The following is a 26,893-nucleotide window of genomic DNA, read 5'->3' as shown; positions in this document are numbered from 1 at the left end:
ACATTGAGTTGTCGGATGTTTCAATGCCTCATGATACAATAAAACCACAAAAATTTCCGTAACAGCAGCAGCAACAGCAACAACAACAAAAGAGAAAGAGAGAGGGAAAGAAACAGGCCTCGTGGGATGCGCAGTTTACTTCTCCGCGCAAACCCAAGGACTTCAGAGTGGGTGGGAAACTCCCACAGCGCTTGGGAAACAGTCTGTAGCCTCCGTCCGGATTTTGGCCCTTTTCTGTATGATTTTTATGGGTCTCTTCCTGTCTCAAAGTGCCAGCCACCTTCCCAATCTGGAGTTAGGCGCGGGATCCGTAAGGTGAAGCTCAAGGTGTGCTCATCGCTTGGGCCCCGCTGAAAGGTGATTCGCCCCCCACCTGCTGGAACTCCTTGCCCGGGACCACCAATCCCAGCATGCTTGAGAGCGCGCGGGGGCCTGGACGGTTCCCAGGAGGTCCGGGTGGGCGCAGGAGAAGCGCGGGCCAGTGAAGGCTCTGGGAGCCCTGTCCCTGTGGACGCTGTGTCTTGGGTTCCTTTCCTCGGTGTGGCTCAGGGATTACCATTAGGGAGTGTGGATTTCTCTTGCCCCGAACCCGAGATGCCTTGGGGCTCTGCCTTGCACCCCGCTGTGCTTTTAGGGGTGTGGCCCTGGGGGCTACATTTCCCAGCGTGCCCTAGGATCGTGGTCCTGACCTTTGCACCGCAAATTTCATTTCCCAGCATGCCCTGGGAGGTCACCCAGGGAAGCTTGGAAGTGGTCTGTCTTTCATGGCTTCTGGGTTGCAAACTCAGTTTCCCATGGTGCCCTGGTGAACCCATTCATTCATTCATTCCAAAAACATTTGCGATCACGTACTCTCAGGTTCTGTTCTAAGAACCGAGGACAAGTAGTGCACAGAAGACAAAAGATCCTGCTCTCCTGGAGCTTATTTCTAGTTAAAGGGTCAGGAAAAAACCCAAAATAAAACCCAGCCGGGCGTGGTGGCTCACGCTCGTCATCCCAGCAGGATTACAGGCCGAGGCGGGCGGATCATGAGGTCAAGAGATCAAGACCATCCTGGCCAACATGGTGAAATCCCGTCTCTACTAAAAATATAAAAATTAGCAGGGCGGGTGGCGCGCGCCTGTTAGCCCAGCTACTCTGGGGACTGAGGCAGAATTGCTTGAACCTGGGAAGCGGAGGTTGCAGCGAGCCGATATCGCGCCACTGAACTCCAGCGTGGCGACAGAGCGAGACTCCGTCTCCAAACAAAGAAACAAAATAAAAAAAAATAACAAAACAACCCTGCCTCTCCTCGCACTCCCTCCCACGCGGCTGTCCAGTCGAATTCCTAACTGCACCGGGGCAGCCTGCTATTCATCCCCTTTACCCGATGCTATACACTTCCTAGTATGCCGTGAGGCACCCCTCCGGCCTGTAGACTCCATTTCCCAGCATTCCCCGGAGGAGGCCCTCATCTGGCGATTTCCACGGGGCGCCTCGGAGCTGCGGACTTCCCAGTGTGCATCGGGGCACAGCGACTCCTGAAAGTGGCCAAGGGCAACTTCCGCTTATGGACTCCATTTCCCAGCGCTCCCCGCGACCTGCCCAGCACACCCTGGGGCAGCGCCGTGACGTCAGCACGCCGGGCGGGGACCGGGAGATCCCTAGGGCGGTGGGGGGCCAGCAGCAGTTCCCGGCGGCCCCCGGGGCGGGCGGGCGGGAGGCTGGTGGCGGCAGTTGGGGCTCGGCGCTCGCTCGCTCGCTGGGCGGGCGGGCGGTGCGATGTCCGGAGAGGATGGCCCGGCGGCTGGCCCGGGGGCGGCGGCGGCGGCTGCCCGGGAGCGGCGACGGGAGCAGCTGCGGCAGTGGGGGGCGCGGGCGGGCGCCGAGCCTGGCCCCGGAGAGCGCCGCGCCCGCACCGTCCGCTTCGAGCGCGCCGCCGAGTTCCTGGCGGCCTGTGCGGGCGGCGACCTGGACGAGGCGCGTCTGATGCTGCGCGCCGCCGACCCTGGCCCCGGCGCCGAGCTCGACCCCGCCGCGCCGCCGCCCGCCCGCGCGGTGCTGGACTCCACCAACGCCGACGGCATCAGCGCCCTGCACCAGGTCAGCGCCCCCCGCCCGGCGTCTCCCGGGGCCAGGTCCACCCTCTACTGCGCCACCTGGGGCATCCTCCTTCCCCGGTTCCGAGCCGCCGTTCTTGGCCCTGGGCTTTGCCACCCTATGCTGACACCCCGTCCCAGTCCCCCTTACCATTCCCCTTCGACCACCCCACTTCCGAATTGGAGCCGCTTCAACTGGCCCTGGGCTTAGCCACTCTGTGCTGACCACCCTGCCCCGGGCCTCCTTACTATTCCCCTTCGACCTACTCTCTTCCGCATTGGAGTCGCTTTAACCGGCCCTGGCTTTGGCAGCCTGTGCTGACCCCTGCAGTGCCCCTTACCATCCTTCCCTCGACTTCCCCTCTTCCGATGTTGAGCCTCTCCAGCCGGCCCTGGACTTTGTCTCCTTCCCTGCCCTGCCCTCTCCTGAACCTGAGCCAGCTCCCATAGCTCAGTCTGGTCTATCTGCCCGGCCCTCGCCATTGTCACTTTGCGCTGCCCTCCTCTCGCCCCCGAGTGCCCTTGTTGTGCCGCCTCCACTCTGCCCTCTAACGCTGCCGTCTCTCTCCTGAGTCCGGACCACTTTGAGCTCCACTGGCTTCTGCGCCGCCTCTGGCCCACTGTTTCCCCTTCCCAGGCAGGTCCTGCTTTCTCTGACCTGCATTCTCTCCCCTGGGCCTGTGCCGCTTTCTGTCTGCAGCTTGTGGCCTGGGCCACCTCTACGGCTAGGCCCAGATCCTTCCCTGCCACCTCCTTCAGGTTCCATCTTCCTCCACTCCCTCTTCCCCTTGCTCTCGGCTGTGTGTTGCTGCCCGAGGATGCTCTTTCCGGAGCACTTCCTTCTCGGCGCTGCACCACGTGATGTCCTCGGAGCGGATCCTCCCCTTGTCTGGGTCCTCTCCGGGCATCTCTTCTCCCTAACCCAACCCCATGCCGTCTTCACTCGCTGGGTTCCCTTTTCCTTCTCCTTCTGGGGCCTGTGCCATCTCTCGTTTCTTAGGATGGCCTTCTCCGACGGATGTCTCGCCCTTGCGTCCCCGCCTTCCCTTCTTGTAGGCCTGCATCATCACCGTTTTTCTGGACAACCCCAAAGTACCCCGTCTCCCTGGCTTTAGCCACCTCTCTATCCTCTTGCTTTTTTTGCCTGGACACCCCGTCCTCCTGTGGATTTGGGTCACCTCTCACTCCTTTTATTTGGGCAGCTCTCCTACCCCCCTTACCTCTCTAGTCTGTGCTCGCTCTTCCAGCCCCCTGTCATGGCATCTTCCAGGGGTCCCAGAGCTCGGCTAGTCTTCTTCCTCCAACCCAGGCCCCCATGTCCACTTCAGGACAGCATGTTTGCTGCCTCCAGGGATCCTGTGTCCCCGAGCTGGGACCATCTTATATTCCCAGGGCCGGTTAATGTGGCTCTGGTTCTGGGTACTTTTATCTGTCCCCTCCACCCCACAGTGGGGCCACTAGGGACAGGACTGGTGACAGAAAAGCCCCATCCTTAGGCCTCCTCCTTCCTAGTCTCCTGATATTGGGTCTAACCCCCACCTGCTGTTGAGCAGATTCCTTATCTGGTGACACACCCCCATTTCCTGGAGCCACCTCTCTCTCCTTGCCAGAAACTCTAAGGTTTGCTTATATTGGAGCCACAGAGGATCCTGGGAAGGAGAGCTTGGCAGGGGGTGGGAGGGAAGGGGGGATGCGTGACCTGCCCGGTTCTCAGTGGCCGCCCTGCGGTACCCTCTCCCAGAACCTGAGCTGCTCTGACGCGGCTGTCTGGTGCGTTTCACTGATCCTGGTGCTGCTGCTTCCTTACACTTCCCAAGAGGAGAAGCAGTTTGGAAAAACAAAATCAGAATAAGTTGGTCCTGAGTTCTAACTTTGGCTCTTCACCTTTCTAGTCCCGAATTTATATTGTTCCTCCGTGCGTCAGTTTTACCTGTGAGATAAGGCCAGTAGCCAGCCCCGTCCTGGCAGGGCTGTGGTGAGGAGGGTGGTGTCCGTGTGGAAAACTCCCTTTGTGAGAATGGTGCGTCCTAGGTGTTCACCAGGTCGTGGCCGCCTCTACCCCCTTTCTCTTACTCCATCCTTCTTTCCTTAAAGAATCCCCAGTGCTATCTGGGACATATTCCTCTGCCCAGAGCAGGGTCCCGCTTCCCTAAGGCCCTGCTCTGGGCTTCTGGGTTTGAGTCCTTGGCAAGCCCAGGAGAGGCACTCAGGCTTCCCTGTCCCCCTTCTTCGTCCACCGTCTCATGCCCCTGGCTCTCCTGCCCCTTCCCTACAGGGGTTCCTGGCTCTGCTCTTCAGACTGAGCCCCGTTTCCCTGCATCCCCCAGAGGCCCCAGGCCACCTACTTGGCCTGGACCCCACGAGAGGCCACCCCAGCCCTGTCCACCAGGCTGCCTTTCGGTGGATTCTTCTCCCACTGTGGGGTGACTGCTTGGCAAACTCACTCTTCGGGGTATCCCAGGAGGCCTGGAGGATTGGCATGGGCTGGGGTTCAGAGAGGAGGGATTCCCTTCTCAGGTTACGTGGCCAGCAAACAGGGGAGCTGGGTTTGGGTCAGGTCTGAGTGTGGAGTGACCAGCTTATGCTGTTTGCCCAGGACAACCTAGTTTTAGCACTGAAACCCTCAGTCCTAGGAAAACAGGGACGGTTGGTCACCGTCTCTGGGTGACTCTTGATTCCCGGCCAGTTTCTCCACCTGGGGCTGTGTTTCTCGTCCTGCATCCTTCTCCGGGCAGGTCCCCAAGCATCACCCCCCTGCTGTGGCTGTTCCCAAGTTCTTAGGGTACCCCATGTGGGTTTATCAACCACTTGATGAGGCTGGTACCCTCCCCCCATTCCTGCTCCCCAATTGCCTTAGTGGCTAGGGGGTTGGAGGCTAGAGTAGGAGGGGCTGGAGCCAGGATTCTTAGAGCTGAACAGAGAAGAGCTGGGGGCCTGGGCTCCTGGGTCTGAGGGAGGAGGGGCTGGGGGCCTGGGCTTCTGGGTCTGAGGGAGGAGGGACTGGGGGCCTGGACTCCTGGGTCTGAGGGAGGAGGGACTGGGGGCCTGGACTCCTGGGTCTGAGGGAGGAGGGGCTGGGGGCCTGGACTCCTGGGTTTGAGGGAGGAGGGGCTGGGGCCTGGGCTTCTGGGTCCGAGGGAGGAGGGGCTGGGGGCCTGGACTCCTGGGTTTGAGGGAGGAGGGGCTGGGGCCTGGGCTTCTGGGTCCGAGGGAGGAGGGGCTGAGGGCCTGGACTCCTGGGTCCGAGGGAGGAGGGGCTGGGGCCTGGACTCCTGGGTCCGAGGGAAGAGGGACTGGGGGCCTGGACTCCTGGGTCCGAGGGAGGAGGGACTAGGGGCCTGGACTCCTGGGTCCGAGGGAGGAGGGACTGGGGGCCTGGACTCCTGGGTCCGAGGGAGGAGGGACTGGGGGCCTGGACTCCTGGGTCTGAGGGAGGAGGGGCTGGGGGCCTGGACTTCTGGGTCTTAGGGAGGAGGGGCTGGGCCTGGACCCTTGGGTCTGAATGGGGAGAGGCTGGGGGCCTGGACTCCTTCATCTGAGGGCGGAAGGGCTAGGGCCTGGCCTCCTGGGTTGAGTGGGGGAGGGGCTTGGACTGGCCTCTTGGGTTGAACGGGGAGGGGTTGGGCCTGGACTCTGGAGTCCCTGGTGCCCAGGCCTCAGGCATCTTTCACAGGGATGCCTGTACTGGGCAGGTCCTTGAAAGGGAAAGGCCCATCGCTCTCCTTGCCCCCCTCCGCCATCGCCATGACAACTGAGTGGAAATAAACGAGCCGAGTTCATCCCGTTCCCAGGGCACGTGCGGCCCCTTCTCAGCCCGAGTTTCCATGACCTCATGCTCTTGGCCCTCGTAGCTCCCTCCCCCCTCCTCCAGATGGGCAGCTTTGGAGAGGTGAGGGACTTGGGGGGTAATTTATCCCGTGGATCTAGGAGTTGAGCTTCACTCCTCCCTCAGCTCCAGTTCAGGTCCCAGGGCCCACCCAGTGTCCACAAGGCCTGGGACAAGTCCCTTCTCCGGCCCCCTGGACTTCGGCTTTTGTCCCCCCAAGTCTTGGACCCCTAAGGGGAGAATGAGAAACAATGGCCCGTGTCAGCCCCTGGCTGCAGGGCCCCGTGCAGAGGGGGCCTCAGTGAACTGGAGTGTGACAGCCTGGGGCCTGGGCACACAGGTGTGCAGCTGTCTCACCCCTCTGGGAGTCCCGCCCAGGCCCCTGAGTCTGTCCCAGCACAGGGTGGCCTTCCCCCACCCTGTATAACTCTGGGCCCACGGCTTCGTTCTTGCAGAGTGTCTGCTGGGGTGGTTTCCAGGCTTGATCCTTGGAAGGACTTAGCTGGGTTTAAGGCAGGAGGGGCTGGGGGCCAGGACTCCTGGCTCTGAAGGAGGAGGTGCTGGAGCCTCTTGCCTAGTCTGAGCACTGGAAGTGCCACCTGTGGGTGGTGACGGGGGTTTTGCTGTGTCTAACAAGTACCATGTGGGGTTCCCACACCTGGATGAGAAGCCCCATCCCTTCCCCGTTCACTTCCTGTTTGCAGGTAGCCAGGAGTCCTTTTGTGGTTTCCACTGAGCGCTGAAGGCCTGGCTGACCTGACCACTGGGCAATCAGGCGTATCTTAAACAGTCAGTGGCCAGAGGCTGTTGGGTCGTTTTCCCCACTGTCCTAGCACCGTGTCCCTGGATGTGTTTTCGTGGCTGCCTCTGGAGTCCTGCCTTGCTGGGACACCGTGGCTGGGGTAGGTGCAGCTGACGGCTGTTTCCCACCCCCAGGCCTGCATTGATGAGAACCTGGAGGTGGTGCGCTTCTTGGTGGAGCAGGGCGCCACCGTGAACCAGGCAGACAACGAGGGCTGGACGCCCCTGCACGTGGCCGCCTCCTGTGGCTACCTGGATATCGCCAGGTGAGGCAAGGGAGGGCCGGGCAGGACCTGGTCGGGGTGGGGGCCTGGACCCTCAGCCCTGACTAGCTCCCACCCCCAGGTACCTCCTGAGCCACGGGGCCAACATCGCCGCCGTCAACAGTGACGGGGACCTGCCCCTGGACCTGGCCGAGTCGGACGCCATGGAGGGGCTGCTGAAGGCGGAGATCGCCCGCCGAGGTGGGCTCTGGTGGGCTGTGTGTGGGGTAGGGGACACCTCCTCACCCGTGGTCTCCAGGCTGAGAGCTTTAGAGGCGGCCTGGACACCGAGGCTGACCCTGCTTCCTAGGATTGTCTTTCTTTGTGCCTCAGTTTCCTCACCTGTGAAATGGGGGTGTAGGGTCCTGCCTCCAGGATTGCTTGGAGCCCAGCAGAGGCACAGGATGAGAACTCAAACCCCTACCAACTGGGATTGTCATTTCACTCCCTGAGTAACTGAGGGGATTGGAATGCCGGGGTGGGGTGGGTAGGTGGAGGGACTCACCCAGGAGTGCATTAGGTAGGATTGCTGGAACCTGCTGCAGGTCTCTGTGGGAGGGGGTGCGTTTACTCGGGGGGAGTACGGGCATGCAGGGGTTGCCAGGGACTGGTCTCCCTGTCCTCTGAGACTCATGGTACCCCAGGAGCCTTCATATGGGGTCCAGGAGCCCCTGAAACTGTGTCTGGCCAGGTTCATTTTTCTGGGGAAGGGGTGTTGCTTCTAGCAGGTGTGTGATGGCCACACAGGATCCCTGGGTCCCCAGCGTGGCTTCTAAAGTCCTGGGCTCGCCTCCCAGCGCTGCCTGTGACTGGCGACTCCAGGCACGTCCCTGAAGCTCGCTTCCTTGATTTCCTAAAACAGGACCACTGGTGCCGCTTCATGGGGTGGTTGTCAGGGTCTGGCTGGGTTGGGGTGGAAGGGTGTGAGCATGGTTCCCGGCAGGCTCCAGGGGACCGTGTGGAAGGAAAGGGAGACTGACGAGGAAATGAGATACCGGTAGCCTCCGAGACTTCTGACGCGGCTGTCCTGACGGGGCCGCTGGCCAGGCTGAAAAAGGATAGGATTCCGCGTGGGTTCAGGGGGCCACAAGAGCCACGCAGGAGGAGCAGCTAGTGGGACACGTGGCGGCGGCGATCTGAGGTTTGGGAGCCCCTCTTTGGTTGAAATGGGGAGTGGGTCAAATCAGCCCTGGACCTGGATTCTGTCTCCTCCCTCCTCCAACTTTTTATTTTGAGAAAGCTTCAAATTTACAGAAAAGTTGAAGCAATAGCATGTGACTACCCATATGACTTTCACTAAGATTTGCCAGTGTTTTTTCTTTTTTGTTTTTGTTTTTTAGACAGCTTTTTGAGATGTGATTCACCTACCCTACAATTCACCCAAAGTGCACACTCCAGTGCTTTTTAGTATATTCACAGGGTTGGGCATTCATGACCACGTTGATTGTAGAACATTTTCATCATCCCCCAATGAAACCCTGCAACCGCTTAGCCATCACCCCCAACCATGCACCCGCCCCACGAAGCCCTCTCTGCCTTCTGTCTCTGTAGATTTGCTGTTTTGTACACTTCACGTAAAGGGAATCATACAGTATAGAATCATCAGTTTTTAACTTTTTGATGCATTTGTGTTACTTCTCTCATGTGTCATTTGTGTTCCTTCTCTCTGTCCCTCCGTTGCGATCTCTTCCCAGGTAGAGACATAAACACGTTTTTTCCTGTTCTTTCTCCTCTTTTTCCTCCATCTCTCCCTTGCTTTCTTACCACCCCACCCCTGCCTTTCCATTCCTGAGCCTTTTTTTTTTTTTGAAATGGAGTTTCACTTTTTGCCCAGGCTAGAGTACAATGGCATGATTTCAGCTCACTGCAACCTCCACCTCCTGGGTTCAAGCGATTCTCCTGCCTCAGCTTCTGGGTAGCTGAGATTACAGGCGTGCGCCAGCATGCCCAGCTAATTTTGCATTTTTAATAGAGATGGGGTTTCACCATGTTGACCAGGCTGGTCTCCAACTCCTGACCTCAGGCGATCTGCTGGCCTCGGCCTCCCAAAGTGCTGGGATTACAGGCGTGAGCCCGGCCATTTTGAGACTGTGTTGCAGGCATTGTACATCTTCGCCTGATGCACAGCAGGTATCTCCTGCCACAAGGAAAACCTCCTGCAGAACCGCAGTAGGGATGCAACACACTGCCCCCTGCGTTGACCTTGATGCTACACTGTTACACACTGTGTTAACTTTGATGCTACACTATTACCCACTGTACTAACCTTGATGCTACACTGTTGCCTGCGTTTCTCCTTGACATTCTTTGTAGCCTCTCCCCCTCTGGTTCAGGGCCCAGCTAGGGATCCAGATCCGGGTGATTTAGGCTCCCTCTGTCTGGATCAGTCCTCCTTCTCCCTTGGACCCCAGGGAGGCGGGGAAAGGCCTCCAGGGGGTCTGTGAACTTTCTGACATTGTATTTTCCTGCAGAAATTGCTCATAACTTGCATCAGCTTCATCATTTGTTGAGGTTGGTCTCAAACTCCCAACCTCAGGATGCCTTGTGATTTGGGGCCGCAGAGTCCCACCCCAAGCAGCGCAGCTGAGGGTCTTTCCAGTGGCCCCAGTGGTCTTCCTTCCTGGCTGATCCTACAAGCCGATATCCCCCAGCAATGTATCGCTCAGCAATGTATCCCTCACCAATGTATCCCTCCCAGCCTTCTCCTCACCCCACGAGAGGGAAGAAGCATGGCCCCCTCTGAGAAGACCAACCTGGCCAACATGGAGAAACCCTGTCTCTACTAAAAATACAAAATTAGCCGGGCATGGTGGCACATCCCTGTAACCTCAGCTGCTCAGGAGGCTGAGGCAGGAGAATCGCTCGAACCCGGGAGGTGGAGTTTGCAGTGAGCCAAGATTGTGCCACTGCACTCTAGCCTGAGCAACAAGAGGAAACTCTGTCTCAAAACAAAACAAAAAACAAGACAAAACAAAAAACAATGTAGATGTATCTTGAGGACATTATGCTAAGTGAAAAGTGAAAATAAACCAGTCACAGAAGGACAATTACTGTCTGATTGCACGTCTGTGAGGTACTCAGAATAGTCAAAATAATAGACAGTAGAATGGCTGTAGTCAGGGACTGGGAGGAGTGGGGAGAATAGGAAGTAGTTTAGTGGGTACACATTATTTTTTAAAATGATTTTTATACTTTTTGTGGAGACGGGGTTTCACCACGTTGCCCAGGCTGGTCTGGAACTCTTGAGCTCAAGTGATCCACCCACCTTGGCCTCTCAAAGTGCTGGGATTGCAGGTGTGAGCCATTGTCCCTGACCTAGGGTACACGATTTTAATTTTGCAAGATGAAAAAATTCTGGAGATTGGTTGCACAACAACCAATTGTGACTACTTAATGCCACTGAACTGGGGTTAAGATGGTAAATTTTAGGCCGGGCGCAGTGGCTCAGGCCTGTAATCCCAGCCCTTTGAGAGGCCGAGGCGGGCAGATCACCTGAGCTCAGGAGTTTGAGACCAGCCTGGCCAACATGGTGAAACCCCATCTCTACTGAAAATATAAAAGTTGGCTGGGCATAGCGATATACACCTATAGTCCCAGCTACTCAGGAAGCTGAGGCAGGAGAATTGCTTGAACCCAGGAGATGGAGGTTGCAGTGAGCCGAGATCTCACCACTGCACTCCAGCCTGGGCAACAGCAAGACTCCACATCTCAAAAAAAAAAAAAAAAAAAAAAAAAAGATGGTAAATTTTATACTGTGTGTATTTTACCACATTTTTTTCCCCCTGAGATGGAGTTTCTTTTTTTTATTTTTATTTTTATTATTTTTTTTAAATTTATACTTTAAGTTCTAGGGTACATGTGCACAACGTGCAGGTTTGTTACATATGCATACATGTGCCATGTTGGTGTGCTGTACCCATTAACTTGTCATTTATATTAGGTATATCTCCTAATGCTATCCCTCCCCCCACCCCACGACAGGCCCCGGAGTGTGATGTTCCTGTGTCCAAGTGTTCTCATTGTTCAATTCCCACCTATGAGTGAGAACATGCGGTGTTTGGTTTTCTGTCCTTGCGATAGTTTGGTGAGTGATGGTTTCCAGCTTCATCCATGTCCCTACAAAGGACATGAACTCATCCTTTTTTATGGCTGCATAGTATTCCATGGTGTATATGTGCCACATTTTCTTAATCCAGTCTATCATTGATGGACATTTGGGTTGGTTCCAAGTCTTTGCTATTGTGAAAAACAGCAGCAATGGAGTTTCACTCTTGTTGCCCAGGCTGGAGTGCAGTGGCATGGTCTTGGCTCACTGCAACCTCTGCCTCCCGGGTTCAAGCCAGTCTCCTGCCTCAGCCTTCCAAGTAAGTGGGATTACAAGCACCCGCCACCATGCCCAACTAATTTTTGTATTTGTAGTAGAGATGGGGTTTCACCATGTTGGCCAGGTTGGTTTTGAACTCCTGACCTCAGCTGATCCACCTGCCTGGGCCCCGCAAAGTGCTGGGATTACAGGCGTGAGCCACCGCGCCTGGTCACTTTTTTTTTTTTTTAAAGGCAATCTATGGCCTTATGTAGCTGAAGTCCATGAGTTATATGGGCTTTAGGCATAGTTTGATCCAGGGGCACAAGTGAAGTCCAGAGCATCTCTCCATCACTCTGCTGAACTCTGTTGGCTTCACTCTTAGGCAGTTTCTCTCTGTGAGGCACTCAGCATGGGTCCTAACTGCAGGCCCATATCACAGCCAAAACACAGCACCTCCTTCCCAGTGCGCGATGCTCACTGGCCCACCTTGGTCAGATGGCAGCTCCTGAGCCCACCACTGTTGCAAAGGTGACAGGAAGGCCTGGTGATGTGCCCACCCTGGAGCCAGGCTATGGGCCCAGTCACATTGAAACCATATGGGGCAAAGTGTGGGTGAGGAAAGTCAAGACGAGGCCACAGGGGAAGGGAGAATGGATTTTCGTAGGCCCAAGCAGCAACTGTGCTGCAGGGACACACAGCAGCACCATGTCCTACGCAGAAGGGACCCTCCCTGGCCACTTTGCACAGGGGCATGGAACTGGCAGGAAGGAGACATGATGTGTTTTTGAAACATTTGAAGCCAACTCACTTGGAATCCCAGCATCCAAGTCAGCTGGAAGAGGGGGAGTTACACTTGGAGGCAGGTGGAACCGACCATTGGATAGCTCCAAGTGCTGACAAGGGCGGACGCGGGAGCTGATTTCTGCCTGGTGGGAAAGGTGATGATTACAGCTACCTTGGGAAGTGGTTGGTTGGCATTGATTATAGCCGAAGGCTGCACCTTTGCCTTGTTCTAGCAGTTCCACTCCTGGGCAGCCTGAGAGAGGCCTTCCCGCCCATGGGCAGACGTTCATCATAGTATTGTTTGCAGTAGTAAGAGGTCGGAGCCCACACCAAAGAGGATGGATCAATCACTAAACTCTAAATGAGTGATCTAAGCAGGGGTCAGCAAACTTTCGCTGTAAAGGGCTAGACAATGAATGTTTCAGGTGTTGCGGGACACACCATGCCTGGCACCACTATTCCACCAGTGCTGTGGAGGGGGAGACTGCCAGGGATGGTGTGTGCATGAATGGGAATGACTGTGTTCCATCCCACTTTTATTGACAAAAATCGCCTTTCAGAGTAGGCAAATCTGCAGAAACAGAAAGATTGCTGGGTGCAAGGGGCTGGGCGGGAGGGAGGTCTGAGAAGTGACTTTTTTAAAATTTAAGACAGGATCTCACTGTGCCTCCCAGGCTGTAGTGCGGTGGAGTGAAAATGGCTCACTGCAGCCTTGACCTCCTGGGCCCAAGTGATCCTCCCACCTCAGCCTCCCAAGTAGCCCAGCTAATTTTATTTTTCTAGAGACAGGGTCTCCCTGTGTTGCCCAGGCTGTTCTCAAACTAGTGGGCTCAAGTGATCTCCCATCTTGGCCTCCCAAAGTACTGGGATTACAGGCATGAGCCATGGTGCCTGGCTGGGAGTGACTTCTTCTTGGGATTACAGGCATGAGCCATGGTGCCTGGCTGGGAGTGACTTCTTCTTGGATACAGTATTCATTTGGGATCGTGAAAAAGCTCAGGAAGTAGATAGTGGTGACGGTGCACAATATTGGAGGTATCCTAAATGCCACTGAATTGTACACTTTAAAACAGGGAAGTTGGTAAATTTTATGTTGTTTATTTTACCACCACCACCACAACAAAAGATAAAACACAACAGGTGGTCAACACTCACAAGCTTTAGCTTTCTGACCCCTGAGCAAGGGCTCTGTCTACAGATACAGACAGATCTCAGCAACATGTTGAACACAAAAAGCAAATTGCAGAAGGATGTGCAGCAGACATGCAGAGGGCGCTGACTGTGGTTGAATAAAAAGCCAGTCACCCTCCCTTCCCCTCCCTGAATTGAGACCCATTCGGCTATAATAGGATTGAACAGTTGGTGACTCCTTTAAAGAAATGACACAGCCAGGTGTGGTGGCTCATGCCTGTAATCCCAGCCTTCGTGAGCCCAAGGCAGGAGGATCCCTTGAGCCTGGGAATTTGGGCTTCAGTGAGCCATAATTGTACCACTGCACTCCAGCCTGGGTGACAGTGTGAGATCCTGTCTCAAAAAAAAAAAAGGGTCAGATGCGGTGGCTCACGCCTGTAATCCCAGCACTTTGGGAGGCCGAGGCGGGCGGATCATGAGGTCAGGAGTTCAAGACCAGCCTGACCAACATGATGAAACCCCATCTCTATTAAAAATACAAAAGTTAGCTGAGTGTGGTGGCGTGTGCCTGTAATCCCAGCTACTCAAAAAGCTGAGGCAGGAGAACCGCTTGAACCCTGGAGGTAGAAGTTTCAGTGAGCCAAGATCGTGCCACTGCACTCCAGCCTGGGTGACAGAGCAAGATATATATATATATATAAAACCTAAAGTTTACTGAGCAAATCCAGTGCTCAATTACATCTAACTTTTTCTGTCACTACCAATATAATTTTTTTTTTTTTTTTTTTTTTGGAGACGGAGTCTCACTCTGTCACCCAGGCTGGAGTGCAGTGGTGCAATCTCACTGCAACTTCCGCCTCCAAGATTCAAGAGATCCTTCTGCCTCAGCCTCCCAAGTAACTGGGATTATAGGCATAAGTCACCATGCTGAGCTAATTTTGGTATTTTTAGAAGAGACAGGGTTTCAACACGTTGGGCAGCCTGGTCTCGAACTCTTGACCTCAGGTGATCTGCCCACCTTGGTCTCCCAAAGTGTTGGGATTACAGGCATGAGCCGTTGTGCAGCCCCCCAATATAATCTTAATCCAGCATCTTCATACATTTTATCACCATTACCACTTTTCTCTATATATGTTACATATATAGAAGAGAGAGAGATATATAGGTTTTATATATATAGGAGATGCGTATATATAGGTGTTTTATATATATATGAGATTATATATATAGGTTTTATATATTATGTATATAAATTTTTTATATTTATATTTTTGTGTGTATATATATATATACACACATATATATATACACACACACATATATATATATATATATTTTTTTTTTTTAGACAGAGTCTCGCTGTGTTGCCCAGGCTGGAGTGCAGTGGCACGATCTCAGCTCACTGCAACCTCCAACTCCTGAGTTCAAGCGATTCTCCTGCCTCAGCCTCCCAAGTAACTGGGACTACAGCCACCTGCCACCACACCTGGCTAAATTTTTTTTTTGTGTGTGTGTGTAATTTTAGTAGAGATGGGGTTTCACTGTGTTGGCCAGGCTGGTCTTGAAGTCCTGAGCTTGTGATCCACCTGCCTCGGCCTCTCAAAGTTGCTGGGATTACAGGCATGAGCCACTGCGCCCGGCCATGGTTTTATATTAAAAATAATAAAAATATGGTGAATTTCTGGTTGAAATGGGGAAAGGCCTGTGATCTCCATTTTCCCAGTGCTTAGTGCTGACTCAGAGACCCTGAGTGGGACACACGACTGCATGGAGTACAGTTGGGAAACAACTGGGCCAGTCTGGGCCTCCTGAGTCTCAGAGGGGAGCAGGGGGAAAAGCTCTGGGCAAGTCACAGGGCTGAACCCTGGCCAGCCCAGTGTATAACCCTGGGTATTCCAGGTCACGGGGTGTGAGTCCTACCTCGTGCCTCTTATCCTCCTAGGTGTGGATGTGGAGGCAGCTAAGCGGGCGGAAGAGGAATTGCTACTTCATGACACCAGGTGCTGGCTGAATGGGGGTGCCATGCCAGAGGCCCGGCACCCCCGCACAGGCGCCTCTGCCCTGCACGTGGCTGCTGCCAAGGGCTACATTGAGGTGATGAGGTGAGTTGGGCCGGTCTGTTCCATCTTGCTGTCTTATACCTTCCTGTGGATCTTGTGCTTTCCCTTTCTTTTTAAATGTATGTACCAAAGGCTATGTATTTCTCTCTAAATACAGCCTTAGCTGTGCCCACGAGTTTTGATGTGCAGTCTTTTTTTTATTGTCATTCAGTGTAAAATATTTCCCAATTTGTAATCTTTTATTATTTATTTATTTTGAGACAGGGTCTTGCTATGTCACCCAGGCTAGAGTGCAGTGGTGCAATCGTGGCTCACTACAGCCTCAAACTCCCCGGGCTCAGGTGATCCTCCTGCCTCAGCCTCCTGAATAGTGGGGACTACAGGCGCACACCACCATGCCCCGCTAATTTTTGTAGAGACGGGGTTTCACCGTGTGGCCCAGGCTTGTCTCGAACTCCTGGGCTCAAGTGATCCGCCTACCTCAGCCTCCCAAAGTGCTGGGATTACAGGTGTAAGCCACTGTGCTTGGCCTAATTTCAAAATATATAGGACTTCTAGTCATCATTTTGTTACTGTTTTCCTGGCTTAATTGCATTGTGGTTAGAGAATGGGTTCTATGTGATTCTAGCTTTTGAAATGTATTGTTTTACCTTATATACCCCAGTATATGTAAGTTGGAAAAGAATGGTGTCGTCAGGTACAGTGTTCTCTTTGGTTATTAGGTCAACCTTGTAATCATGCTGTTTTATTTGTAGTGCTTCTTTATCTTTAGTGATATTTCACCCGCTGCTTATTCTGTCATTTACTATGAGAGGTGCATTTAAATTCTTGCTGTGATTGTGGACTTTGTTTCTTCTTATAGTTCTGTCAGTTACAATTTGTATATATTTTAAGACTGGATTATTTGGTGCATATATAGTTTATTTTTGTTTGTTTTTGAGACGGAGTCTCGCTCTCTGTCACCTAGGCTGGAGTGCAGTGGTGTGATCGTAGCTCATTGCAACCTCCTCCTCTTGAGTTCAAGCAATTCTTCTGCCTCAGCCTCCCCAGTAGCTGTGACTATGAGAGTGCGCCACCACACTTGGCTTTCGTATTTTTAGTAGAGATGGGGTTTCTCCATGTTGGCCAGGTTGGTCTTGAACTCCTGACCTCAGGTAATCTGCCTGCCTCAGCCTTCCAAAGTGCTGGGGTTACAGGCATGAGCCACCGCACCCAACCAAGGTGCATATATAGTTTAAATAGTTAGAGTACACATTCCCTTTCTGTCATTCTCACCTCAGTCTTGGGTCTTATTTTGTTCCTATTTGGCCGCCTTTCCCCTTTCTATTAAAGTTGTTGGTTCCAGTTCTCATCCTCAGGCTCCTCATTCTTTTTTCAGTTCCCTCTTCTCTCTTGTGTGACCTTATACTTTATTATTTAGTATAAAAATGAAGTTAACATGAATTCCTCACTGTCTCTGTCACCTCTACGTTGACAGTTTTTAGTCAGGTTTTCTCGGTGAGGTACGTAAGATGCCTCTAACCGCTCCAGGCTGCTGTCCCTTCTGCTTAGCACCTGCTGAAGTAGAGCCCCTGGACCTCTGTGTCTGGCCAAGTCCCAGCTCTGTTGCTGACTGGGCCCGTCCCTGAGCTGATCCTTACGACAAGGGGGACTGGAAACTCTAAATGGTTGGGCCTAGTGATGTGCCCAGGCCTGGAGGCCTTTTCCTCTCATGGCTTCCACCCCTGAGTCCTGGGGGTGGCTTCATCTCCTGCCACTGCACCTGCATCCCAGCCAGCAGGAAGAGAGAGGGGCAAAGGAGCAAACATCCATTCCTTTCAAGAGAGCAGTCCGCAAGCGGCAACACTTAATGCCAACATCCCATTTGCCAGACCCTAGTCACATGACCGCTCCTCGCTGCAAGGAACAGTTGGAGATTTGTCTTCAGCTGGGTGGCCTGTGTCCGGCCGGGGGGCCTGTGTGGGTACTGTTAGTAAAGGGAGAAATGGAGTCCATATTCATGGACAGCCTCATTCTCTGCCATAGAAGTGAAGCACTTTGGACTTAGAAATATTCACTGACTATAATGTCATTACTGCTCTTTTGTAAGGGTACATGTTTACACTCAGATCTATTGACTGCATTTTTTATTTTATTTTTACTTTTGAGACGGAGTCTCGCTCTGTTGCCAGGCTGGAGTGCAGTGGCGCGATCTCAGCTCACTGCAACCTCTGTCCCCTGGGTTCAAGCAATTCTCCTGCCTCAACCTCCTGAGTAGCTGTGATTACAGGTGTGCTCCACCATGCCCGGCTAATTTTTGTGTTTGTAGTAGAGACAGGTTTTGCCATGTTGGCCAGGCTGGTCTCGAACTCTTGACCTCAAGTGATCCGCCCGCCTCAGCCTCCCAGAGTGCTGGGATTATAGGCATGAGCCACTGTGCCCAGCCTGACTGCATTTTTAAAATAATGTAACCAGCATTCTCCTCATCAAAGATCTGTTGCAGGCTGGGCGTGGTGGATCACGCCTGTAATCCCAACACTTTGGGAGGTCGAGGCAGGCGGATCATGAGGTCAGGAGTTCAAGACCAGCCTGGCTAACACAGTGAAACCCCGTCACTATTAAAAATACAAAAAATTAGCTGGGCATGGTGGCATGCGCCTGTAATCCCAGCTACCTGGAAGGCTGACAGGAGAGTTGCTTGAACCCAGGAGGCAGAGGTTGCAGTCAGTGGAGATCGTGCCACTGCACTCCAGCCTGGGCGACAGTGTGAGACTCCGTCTCAAAACAAAACAAAAAAACATTTGTTGCAGAGTAGAGGTATATGTTTATTTGATGATACTCATTCGATGCTTTTTTTTGAGCCCCTGCTGTGTGCCAGGCAGTCTGTTAGGTGCCAGGGAAATGGGTAAACAAGACAGATCTGGGTCTGTGTTCGGCTCACAGCCTCGTGGGGAGACAGACATTTTGGGCTGATCGCTCTTTGCTGCGGGGCCGTCCCATGCATCACAGGATGTGGGGCAGCCTCCCTGGCCTCCACCTATGGGATGTCGGGAGCATCCCTGGTTGTGAGAACCAAAAATGTCTTTGGACGTGGCCAAATGTCCCCTGGGGGGCAGCATTGCCCCAGTTGAGAACTGCTGGCTTAAGATATAAATAGGGTGATGGGAGAAGACAAGTGTGATGAGGAGGGGCTTTGGGGTCAGGAGACGGGGGGTGAGGGGGTGGTGACTGCCAAAAAGGGGCTCAGCATGAGATGCTGCAGGGCACAGAACACTGCCTGGCTGAGAGCAGCAAGTGCAGAGGCCAGCGGCGGGCGGGCGCTTGGGGAAATAGCGAGGGCCCAGCACAGCTGGGGCAGGGTGAGCTCCGGGCAAAGCGTGGGAAAGGTGAGGGGCGAGGTGGGCGGGACCAGATAGAGGGACTTGTGCTTATAAGGCCTCTTTGTAGAATATCCCAGGCTGTCCATCTGTTCTCACTTTGTGAAGCTCTTTCTCATTGACACAGAAACTCATTCCAGTTCTCCAAAAATAGACACGTCCTACCGTAAGCTGAGCTTGGAGAGTGGCCTTGGACTTGTAACCCTGCCTTTGCCCTCAAATTGAATGGTTTAAGGTGGTTGTTGTTTTCTGGCAGAAAATTGTCTTGAGTGAGGGTTTCTCAGCCTGGGCGCCAGCAGATCCTTCTGCTCGTGGGGCTGTTGCTGAGTGCTGCTGGGTGTGGAGCAGCCTCGCTGGCACCCCCCAGCCGCTGCCACTAACCCTTGCCCTAAGTCATGACAACAAAGATGTCTGCAGACTGCCGGGTCTCCCCTGGGAGACAGCATTGCCCTGGTTGGGAGTCACTGCTTTAAGCCAGCCCAGGTCCTAGAACACTACTGCCCTGAGACAGCCCTTTGGGGGTCCCATCCTTCTGACAGGCATGGGGGCTGGCACAGGGTCCTGCACCTGCATCCTCCGGGGCTGCCTCCTTACACCCCACTGCTGCCACTTTGGAATCCCACAGCCAGGGTGACCCCCTGTCAGCACCAGGAGCAGGTTCCAGAGGCCACCTGCAGGGCCAGGGTTTAACATGTAACTGCTGGTCCAAGGGGAGGGACAAGGCCTGGTGCAGAGGGGCCTCTTGTGGCAGGGGATTCTGGGAAGTGGCTCTTTACCAGCCTGTCCAGGGACGTTTCAGTCTTGTGGCCTGGGACCTCGGTTACCAAACCACTGGCCGAAATCAGCCCTCAGCCAAGGGCCCCGCCTTGGCCTCTGACCCTGAGCCTCTCTGGCCCCCAGGTTGCTCCTTCAGGCTGGCTACGACCCGGAGCTCCGGGACGGGGACGGCTGGACTCCCCTGCACGCGGCGGCACACTGGGGCGTGGAGGATGCCTGCCGCCTGCTGGCCGAGCATGGCGGGGGCATGGACTCGCTGACCCATGCGGTGAGGGCCAGTGCCCAGGCTGGTGAGGGGCAGGGCGTGGGGAGGGCCCAGCACCTCCTTCATTGTCTGCTCCTGCTCCTCCCCCGACCCAGGGGCAGCGTCCCTGTGACCTGGCCGATGAGGAAGTACTGAGCCTGTTGGAGGAACTGGCCCGGAAACAGGAGGACGTGAGTGTCAGGGCTGAGGGGCTTACCCCAGACTCCCCATGTCCCCTCAGCTCCTCCAAGGAGGGTGCAGAGGGGATACCCCCCGACTTCTGACACCCACCACCCCAGCGACTTGCTGTTTCCCGCTTGGTGACCCAGCCCCAGCCCCAGCCCCAGCCCCAGCCTCAGGAGAGACCCCCAGCCAGGGCAGGATAGAGATGGGGCTGCAGAGCTTCCTGCCTGCCTGGTAGGGGGGCGGCAGAAGGATCTGGACAGGGTTATCTGACACCCTGATGAGGTTGCTTAGCACACCTCATCACCTCAGGGTGGCCCTTGGCAGCAGCCATGTGCAGGACTGTCCTAGACTCAGGCTGGGCTGGTCACCCGCAAGGTGTCCCCCAGCCATCCCCGTGGCAGCCTTGCTGGGAAAACTTAGAGTGAAGGAGTGAAGGGCGTGAGCCCTGGCCAGACTGCCTAGGTTGGAATCCCGGCTCTGCCATGGATCTGCCGTGAGTCTCAGCCAGCCACTTTCCTCTCTGGGCCTCAGTTCCCTTATCTGTCAAATTGGAATGGTGTGGTGTGCACCTGTATGAGGGGTCATGCGTGACATGTGGATTGTGCTGTCAGGAGCTCGGGGGAGTACGTGCCACTGGAAAGCACTAGAGCCATGCCAGCGTTCAGTGAGCTCTGTGAGGTGACAGGAAGCTCCCGAGGCCAGGCCTAGGGCTTCTGGTGCGTGGGCAGGGGAGCCGAGACAGCTTCCTCTTTTGGAAGGTTGGCAGGAGCAAGGTAGAGGCTGACAGATGTAGGAGAAGTAGATCTCACACAGGCTGGGGGCAAGTGTGGGTGCCCTGAGGTGCCCAGGGAGGGGAGCGTAAGGCAGGGCAGACCCGGGAGGGCCATGAGTGCCAGGCGAGGAGCACGGGGGCTTCCGGCCTGAGGGTGATATGGCCATGAGGGGTTTAATAGGTGGGGCAGGGTCAGCTCAGGTGGCCCAGATATGAGGGGAGCCCAGCCTAGGAGTATCTGGGGACGCTTTCTGGAAGACATGAGTACTACAGCACTAAGTCTGCTAGAAGGGCAGGAATGAAGGGCCCTCCCAGTACAAAGATGTGAAGACAGTGGTGAACTGTGTGGGGAAGGTGTGAAGACGGTGGTGAACTGTGTGGGGAAGGTGTGAAGACGGTGGTGAACTGTGTGGGGAAGGTGTGAAGACGGTGGTGAACTGTGTGGGGAAGGAGGAGGCGAGTGCCAGCTGCAGGAGCCAGGGAAGCTTAGGGCCCACCAGTGCCCTGGGTATGCTGAGGGGTCGGGGTGAGATCTAAGCAGGTCTCCCCTGGGAGCTAGAAGGACCCCTCTGGGGATGAGACTGGAGGCTTCTCATGGGTGGGGGCCGTGAGGACAAGAGGGCAGTGCCTGCACGTGGCAGCCGCAGGCGCCTGCTGGACTTAGGGCACCTCCTGTCCCTGAGGTGTGCGGCCATCTATAGGAAAACCAGTAAGCCCACGAGCCCTCGGTGCCCGCCTGGGCAGTGAGCTCCTGGACAGCTGTTCGTGGTGGTGTTGCTGTGGGGCACGTGTGCTCCACCCCTCCCCTGCAGCCCCCTTCCCTCCTTGCAGCTTCGGAACCAAAAAGAAGCTTCCCAGAGCCGGGGCCAGGAGCCCCAAGCGCCCTCTAGCAGCAAACACAGAAGGTATAGGGAGGGAGGAGTCCGGGGCTGGCGGGGTGGCTGGAGGCCCCGGGCTTGCACCCCAGCACCCTCTCCTTACCCAACAGGAGCTCTGTGTGTCGTCTGAGCAGTCGAGAGAAGATTTCCCTCCAGGACTTGTCCAAGGAGCGCCGGCCTGGTGGGGCTGGGGGGCCCCCCATCCAGGACGAGGATGAGGGGGAAGAAGGTCCCACTGGTGAGGGGCCTGAATCTGGACTCCTGGGTCCAAGGGAGGAGGGGTCGGGTTCTCTGAATCTAGAGGCAACTGGCATCTTCTGTGACCTTCCCGGTGTTCCCACATCACAGAACCACCCCCTGCAGAACCCAGAACCCTCAATGGCGTCTCCTCCCCGCCGCACCCCAGCCCTAAGAGCCCCATGGTGAGTGGATGCCCTGAGAGGTCCTGTGAGGCTGGGAGGGCCAGGAGGGTGGGATTCCATACAGCCTGTGAACCTCTGGCAGGGGCAGGTAGGGTGAAGACTATAGTTCCCAGAGTCCTCCTGGACAACCGGCTTCCTTTTTAGGCTGTGCCTGCCCCGGGGGCTGATGGGAATTGTAGTTTGTTGCAGTCCTTTGGGGGCTAACGCTTGAGGTCTGAGAAGAGGGATCCTTTCTCCCTGACTGAGACCTCCTCCTTCTCCCAGCTGCCTGAAGAGGCCACCTTCTCCAGGCGCTTTGGCCTTATGAAGACAGGAAGTTATGGTGCCCTGGGTCCCCCGGAAAGGCGGACAGCGGAGGGAGCCCCTGGAGCTGGGCTGCAGCGCTCGGCTTCCTCCTCCTGGCTGGAAGGGACCTCCACTCAGGTGAGTGAGGGTTGGGCCGGGTCCAGGCCCAGGCCCCTGCCCAGTTGAGGGAACTGCCCCTTCCTCCCCTTCTCTCCACACAGGCCAAGGAGCTCCGTCTTGCCAGAATTACCCCGACCCCCTCCCGGAAGCTGCCGGAGCCCTCTGTCCTGTGAGTCCCCAGGGCCTGGGCCCCTCAGGGGTGGGCGGCAGATGTGGGTTCCAAGCTTGTCCGTGCGATCCTGAGTGAGACCATGTACCCCCTGGGGTCTGGTTCCTGCTCCTACCCCAGAGCCTGTGCTGTGTTCCTCCTGGGGGCTCTCGCCCTCCCTCAGGTCTGTGTTGAAACGTCACCTTCTCCCCTATGTTCCCCCCACCCCGAGGCGCACACTGACCACCCTGCTGCCACCGCGGCGCCGTCTGCACATGCACACCCTCCTGCTCTCAGTTGTCGCACTGCTGCATCTGTCCAGAGTCCTTTACCCTTCTGACTGGTTGAGTAGTGGGCTGGTCTTTTCATGGCTATCGTCGCTTTTGTGTATTTCTGCTCAGCTCTGACTCTGTCGTGGCCCAGATAATTTGTTTCTTTTGTTCACGGCTGCATCTGTAGTGCCGGCACACAATGCACCTGGGTAATGTTTGTGGAATGAATGAATTGATGCAGGTCTGAGGTCACCAAGCCTCCTCCTTGCTTGGAGAACTCCTCGCCTCCCTCCAGGATTCCGGAGCCTGAATCCCCAGCGAAGCCAAACGTCCCCACAGCCTCCACGGCGCCCCCAGCGGACTCCCGGGACAGACGGAGGTGAAGAGGCCAGGGCAGGAAGCTGCTGCCCCCGCCCCCAGCAGGGAGAGACGATGTCAAGCAGGAGTCCCAGGGCTTTGGGTGGGCTCCTGAGGGAGAGCTGGCCCCAGGTCTGCTGGGAGTCGGAGTCCCCTCCCATGGAACTTGCCTCCCATGGAGGGTGTCAGCCACGGAATGGGACAGGGTCCCCAGGTCCCCTGTCTGAGGTTAGGACCCTTCCCTCAGGTCCTATCAGATGCCTGTGCGGGATGAGGAGTCGGAATCCCAGAGAAAAGCTCGCTCCCGTCTCATGCGCCAGTCTCGGAGGTCCACACAGGTGTGGGGTGGGCTGGGGTCTGGACTCCTGGGTCTGAGGGAGGAGGAAGGGCTGGGGGTCTGGACTCCTGGGTCTGAGGGAGGAGGGGCTGGGGGCTGGACTCCTGGGTCTGAGGGAGGAGGGGCTGGGGTCTGGACTTCTGGATCTGAGGGAGGAGGAAGGGCTGGAGGTCTGGACTCCCGGGTCTGAGAGAGGAGGAAGGGCTGGAGGTCTGGACTCCTAGGTCTGAGGGAGGAGGGGCTGGGGGCCTGGACTCCTGGGTCTGAGGGGGGAGGGGCTGGGGGCCTGGACTCGGGTCTGAGGGAGGAGGGGATGGGGTCCGGACTCCTGGGTCTGAGGGAGGAGGGGCTGGGGCCTGGACTCCTGGGTCTGAGGGAGGAGGGGATGGGGTCCGGACTCCTGGGTCTGAGGGAGGAGGGGCTGGGGTCTGGACTCCTGGGTCTGAGGGAGGAGGGGGCTGGGGTCTGGACTCCTGGATCTGAGGGAGGAGGAAGGGCTGGAGGTCTGGACTTCTGGGTCTGAGGGAGGAGGGGCTGGGGCCTGGACTCCTGGGTCTGAGGGAGGAGGGGCTGGGGGCTGGACTCCTGGGTCTGAGGGAGGAGGGGCTGGGGTCTGGACTTCTGGATCTGAGGGAGGAGGAAGGGCTGGAGGTCTGGACTCCCGGGTCTGAGAGAGGAGGAAGGGCTGGAGGTCTGGACTCCTAGGTCTGAGGGAGGAGGGGCTGGGGGCCTGGACTCCTGGGTCTGAGGGGGGAGGGGCTGGGGGCCTGGACTCGGGTCTGAGGGAGGAGGGGATGGGGTCCGGACTCCTGGGTCTGAGGGAGGAGGGGATGGGGTCCGGACTCCTGGGTCTGAGGGAGGAGGGGATGGGGTCCGGACTCCTGGGTCTGAGGGAGGAGGGGCTGGGGTCTGGACTCCTGGGTCTGAGGGAGGAGGGGGCTGGGGTCTGGACTCCTGGATCTGAGGGAGGAGGAAGGGCTGGAGGTCTGGACTTCTGGGTCTGAGGGAGGAGGGGCTGGGGCCTGGACTCCTGGGTCTGAGGGAGGAGGGGCTGGGGGCCTGGACTCCTGGGTCTGAGGGAGGAAGGGTTGGGGTCTGGACTCCTGGGTCTGAAGGAGGAGGGGCTGGGCCCTGACCCCAGCGTCCCCTGACTGTCCCCTTTCCCTGCCAGGGTGTGACTCTGACAGACCTGAAGGAGGCAGAGAAGGCTGCAGGGAAGGCCCCAGAGTCAGAGAAGCCAGCGCAGAGCCTGGTGAGAGGGGTCAGCGAGGGCACGTGGGGTGGTGCAGGATGTCCTGGTCCCCTGACTCGCCTCCCCCTCCCGACAGGACCCTTCCCTGAGGCCCCGCGTCCCTGGAGTGGAGAACTCTGACAGCCCTGCCCAGAGAGGTGAGGTCTGCTCTCTGGGGGAGGTCATTCCCAGGGAATCATCCAGTCTCTCCCATAGTCTTCCTGCTTTCCCGGGGGCTTGACCCGGGGACCCGGGCACCCAGAGGGGGCTCTGGAGGTGCCTGGACTGATTCCTGCCCCTCCCCCAGCAGAGGCGCCCGACGGGCAGGGTCCGGGACCGCAGGCGCCCAGGGAGCACCGCAAGGTCGGAAAGGAGTGGAGGGGGCCTGCGGAGGTGAGGGGCTCAGGTGGGGCCGAGCTGGTGCAGAGGGTGGGCCGGGGGGCGGGCAAAGCCCCTCCCATACCCGCTAAAGTCCCTCCCATACCCATTGAACCCCCCTCTGCCTGCCCACAGGGGGAGGAGGCGGAGCCGGCCGACCGCAGCCAGGAGTCCAGGTAGGGGCGGGGTGGGAGAGGTGGGGTCTGCGTGCGGGCCGGGCCAGCCCCTGACGTGCGCTCCGCCCCTGCCCCAGCACCCTGGAGGGCGGCCCCTCAGCCCGCAGGCAGCGGTCGCAGCGGGACCTCAACCCAGAACCTGAGCCAGAATCGGAGGAGCCGGACGGAGGCTTTAGGAAGGTGCGATCCCACCCCTCCGTCGGGGCTTCGCCTGCTGGGTGCCCACCTGCTGGCTTCCCTGCCCCCCAGCATCGCCCCCATCCTCCGCCTGACCCTCCTCCACCTGACCCCCAGCTGTATGCAGAGCTGCGCAGGGAGAATGAGCGGCTTCGCGAGGCCCTGACCGAGACCACGCTGCGGCTGGCGCAGCTCAAGGTGGAGCTGGAGCGGGCCACGCAGGTAAGGGCGCTGAGGCCAGGGTCACAGGAACTGGCAGGGCCGCCTGGGTGGGGCTCAGACTGCTGGGAGGCAGAGCCTGGCCTGGGGGTGCCGGCGGGGCTGGGCTCCACTTGAGGGGCGGGGCCGAGATCTCGGAGGCGGAGTCTGAGCGAGGGGATGGGGCTGTGGGCCTGCTGGTGGCGGGGCCTGGCCCATGGGGGAGGGGCTTGTGGGCTGCCTAGCGGGCGGGCGGGTCCCCAGCAGGAGCCTAGGACCTCTCAGAGCAGTGCTGGCTTCCCCTGTTGACCCCTGTGCTTTCTGTGTCCTCAACAGAGGCAAGAACGCTTCGCTGAGAGGCCAGCCCTTCTGGAACTGGAGAGATTCGTGAGTAGGGGCAGTGGGGATGGGGGCCAGAGGCGTCCCCAGCCTCACATCACTAAGTTTGGACCAAGAGAGCCACATTGCCCTTCCCAGCTGGCTCCTGGCCTTCCCCCGCCCTCCTCAGCCTCACTCGGTTTCTGAACTTTCCCTGTTCATTCCAGGAGCGCAGGGCCCTGGAACGCAAGGCCGCAGAGCTGGAGGAGGAGCTGAAGGTGGGGGCTGTGGGGGCTGTGGGCAGAGGGCCGAGGGTGGGTGGGGTCGCAACCCGCCAGGGCTGCCCAGCTGACCCTTGCCGTCCCCCAGGCCCTGTCTGACCTCCGCGCTGACAACCAGCGCCTCAAGGATGAGAATGCAGCGTTGATCCGCGTCATCAGCAAACTCTCCAAGTGACCCGGAGGGCCTTTCCCGCACCCGTATTTATACAGCTGCTTCTGCCACACGCACCCCTTCCCCCGTGTGAACACGAGTGACAGGGCTCCGGGGGAAGTCTCAGAGAAGCCATAGCCCCCCGGGACCTCCGGACTGGGAGGGGAGCAGAGTCCCCAGGAGCCAAGGGGGCCACCGAGGCCAGGATGGAGGTGGGAGGCCGAGCCAAGTAGGGGGACGTTGCCAGAGGGGACCAGGGCCAGAGACGGGACCAGGAAGGAACTGAGGACCAAGAAGTGCAAGGATCAGTAGCCAGGACCAGAGTGGCCGCCTGGAGGTCCCCATCTCACGTGTGATGCCACCCCGTCACCCCTCCCCTCCTGAGCAGGGATCCAAGAATGTGCCAAGAGTCCCGCCAGCCTCAGCCAGGTGGGCCTGTATATAGGGTCCATGTGCAATAGGGAGGGACATCTTCTATTTTTTGCTGCCCCCTCCCCGCCCACTGTCTGGGGCAGGGGGAGAAGGTATTTTCGAGATAAAGCACAGGCACCACAAATAAAAGTCATGAAGTTGCCACTCAA

General features: G+C 57.0%; 1 protein-coding gene across 2 annotated transcripts; it reads left to right on the top strand.

The window, feature by feature from the left end:
* The first annotated feature begins 1,666 nt into the window (after window positions 1–1,666).
* Window positions 1,667–26,893, top strand: PPP1R12C (protein phosphatase 1 regulatory subunit 12C). 2 transcript variants are annotated; one of them, XM_054463801.2, is made up of 22 exons: window positions 1,667–2,082; window positions 6,841–6,971; window positions 7,051–7,169; window positions 15,131–15,290; window positions 19,505–19,649; window positions 19,742–19,816; window positions 21,415–21,488; window positions 21,572–21,699; window positions 21,810–21,883; window positions 22,148–22,306; window positions 22,390–22,457; window positions 22,950–23,087; window positions 23,313–23,403; window positions 24,574–24,654; window positions 24,731–24,791; window positions 24,941–25,026; window positions 25,147–25,187; window positions 25,265–25,367; window positions 25,482–25,586; window positions 25,899–25,949; window positions 26,108–26,158; window positions 26,250–26,893. In XM_054463801.2, the coding sequence occupies exons 1-22, from the start codon at window positions 1,762–1,764 to the stop codon at window positions 26,334–26,336; spliced, it is 2,349 nt and encodes a 782-aa protein (XP_054319776.2). In that variant the 5' UTR covers window positions 1,667–1,761; the 3' UTR covers window positions 26,337–26,893. The 2 variants fall into 2 exon arrangements, with proteins under 2 accessions (XP_054319776.2, XP_054319777.2); XM_054463802.2 differs by having other exon boundaries at window positions 1,682–2,082; window positions 24,944–25,026.

Source organism: Pongo pygmaeus, chromosome 20, assembly GCF_028885625.2.
Source record: "Pongo pygmaeus isolate AG05252 chromosome 20, NHGRI_mPonPyg2-v2.0_pri, whole genome shotgun sequence".
Classification (NCBI taxonomy): Eukaryota; Metazoa; Chordata; class Mammalia; order Primates; family Hominidae; genus Pongo; species Pongo pygmaeus.
Note: the sequence above shows the minus strand (reverse complement) of the source record. Positions and strands in the feature narration are given on the sequence as shown.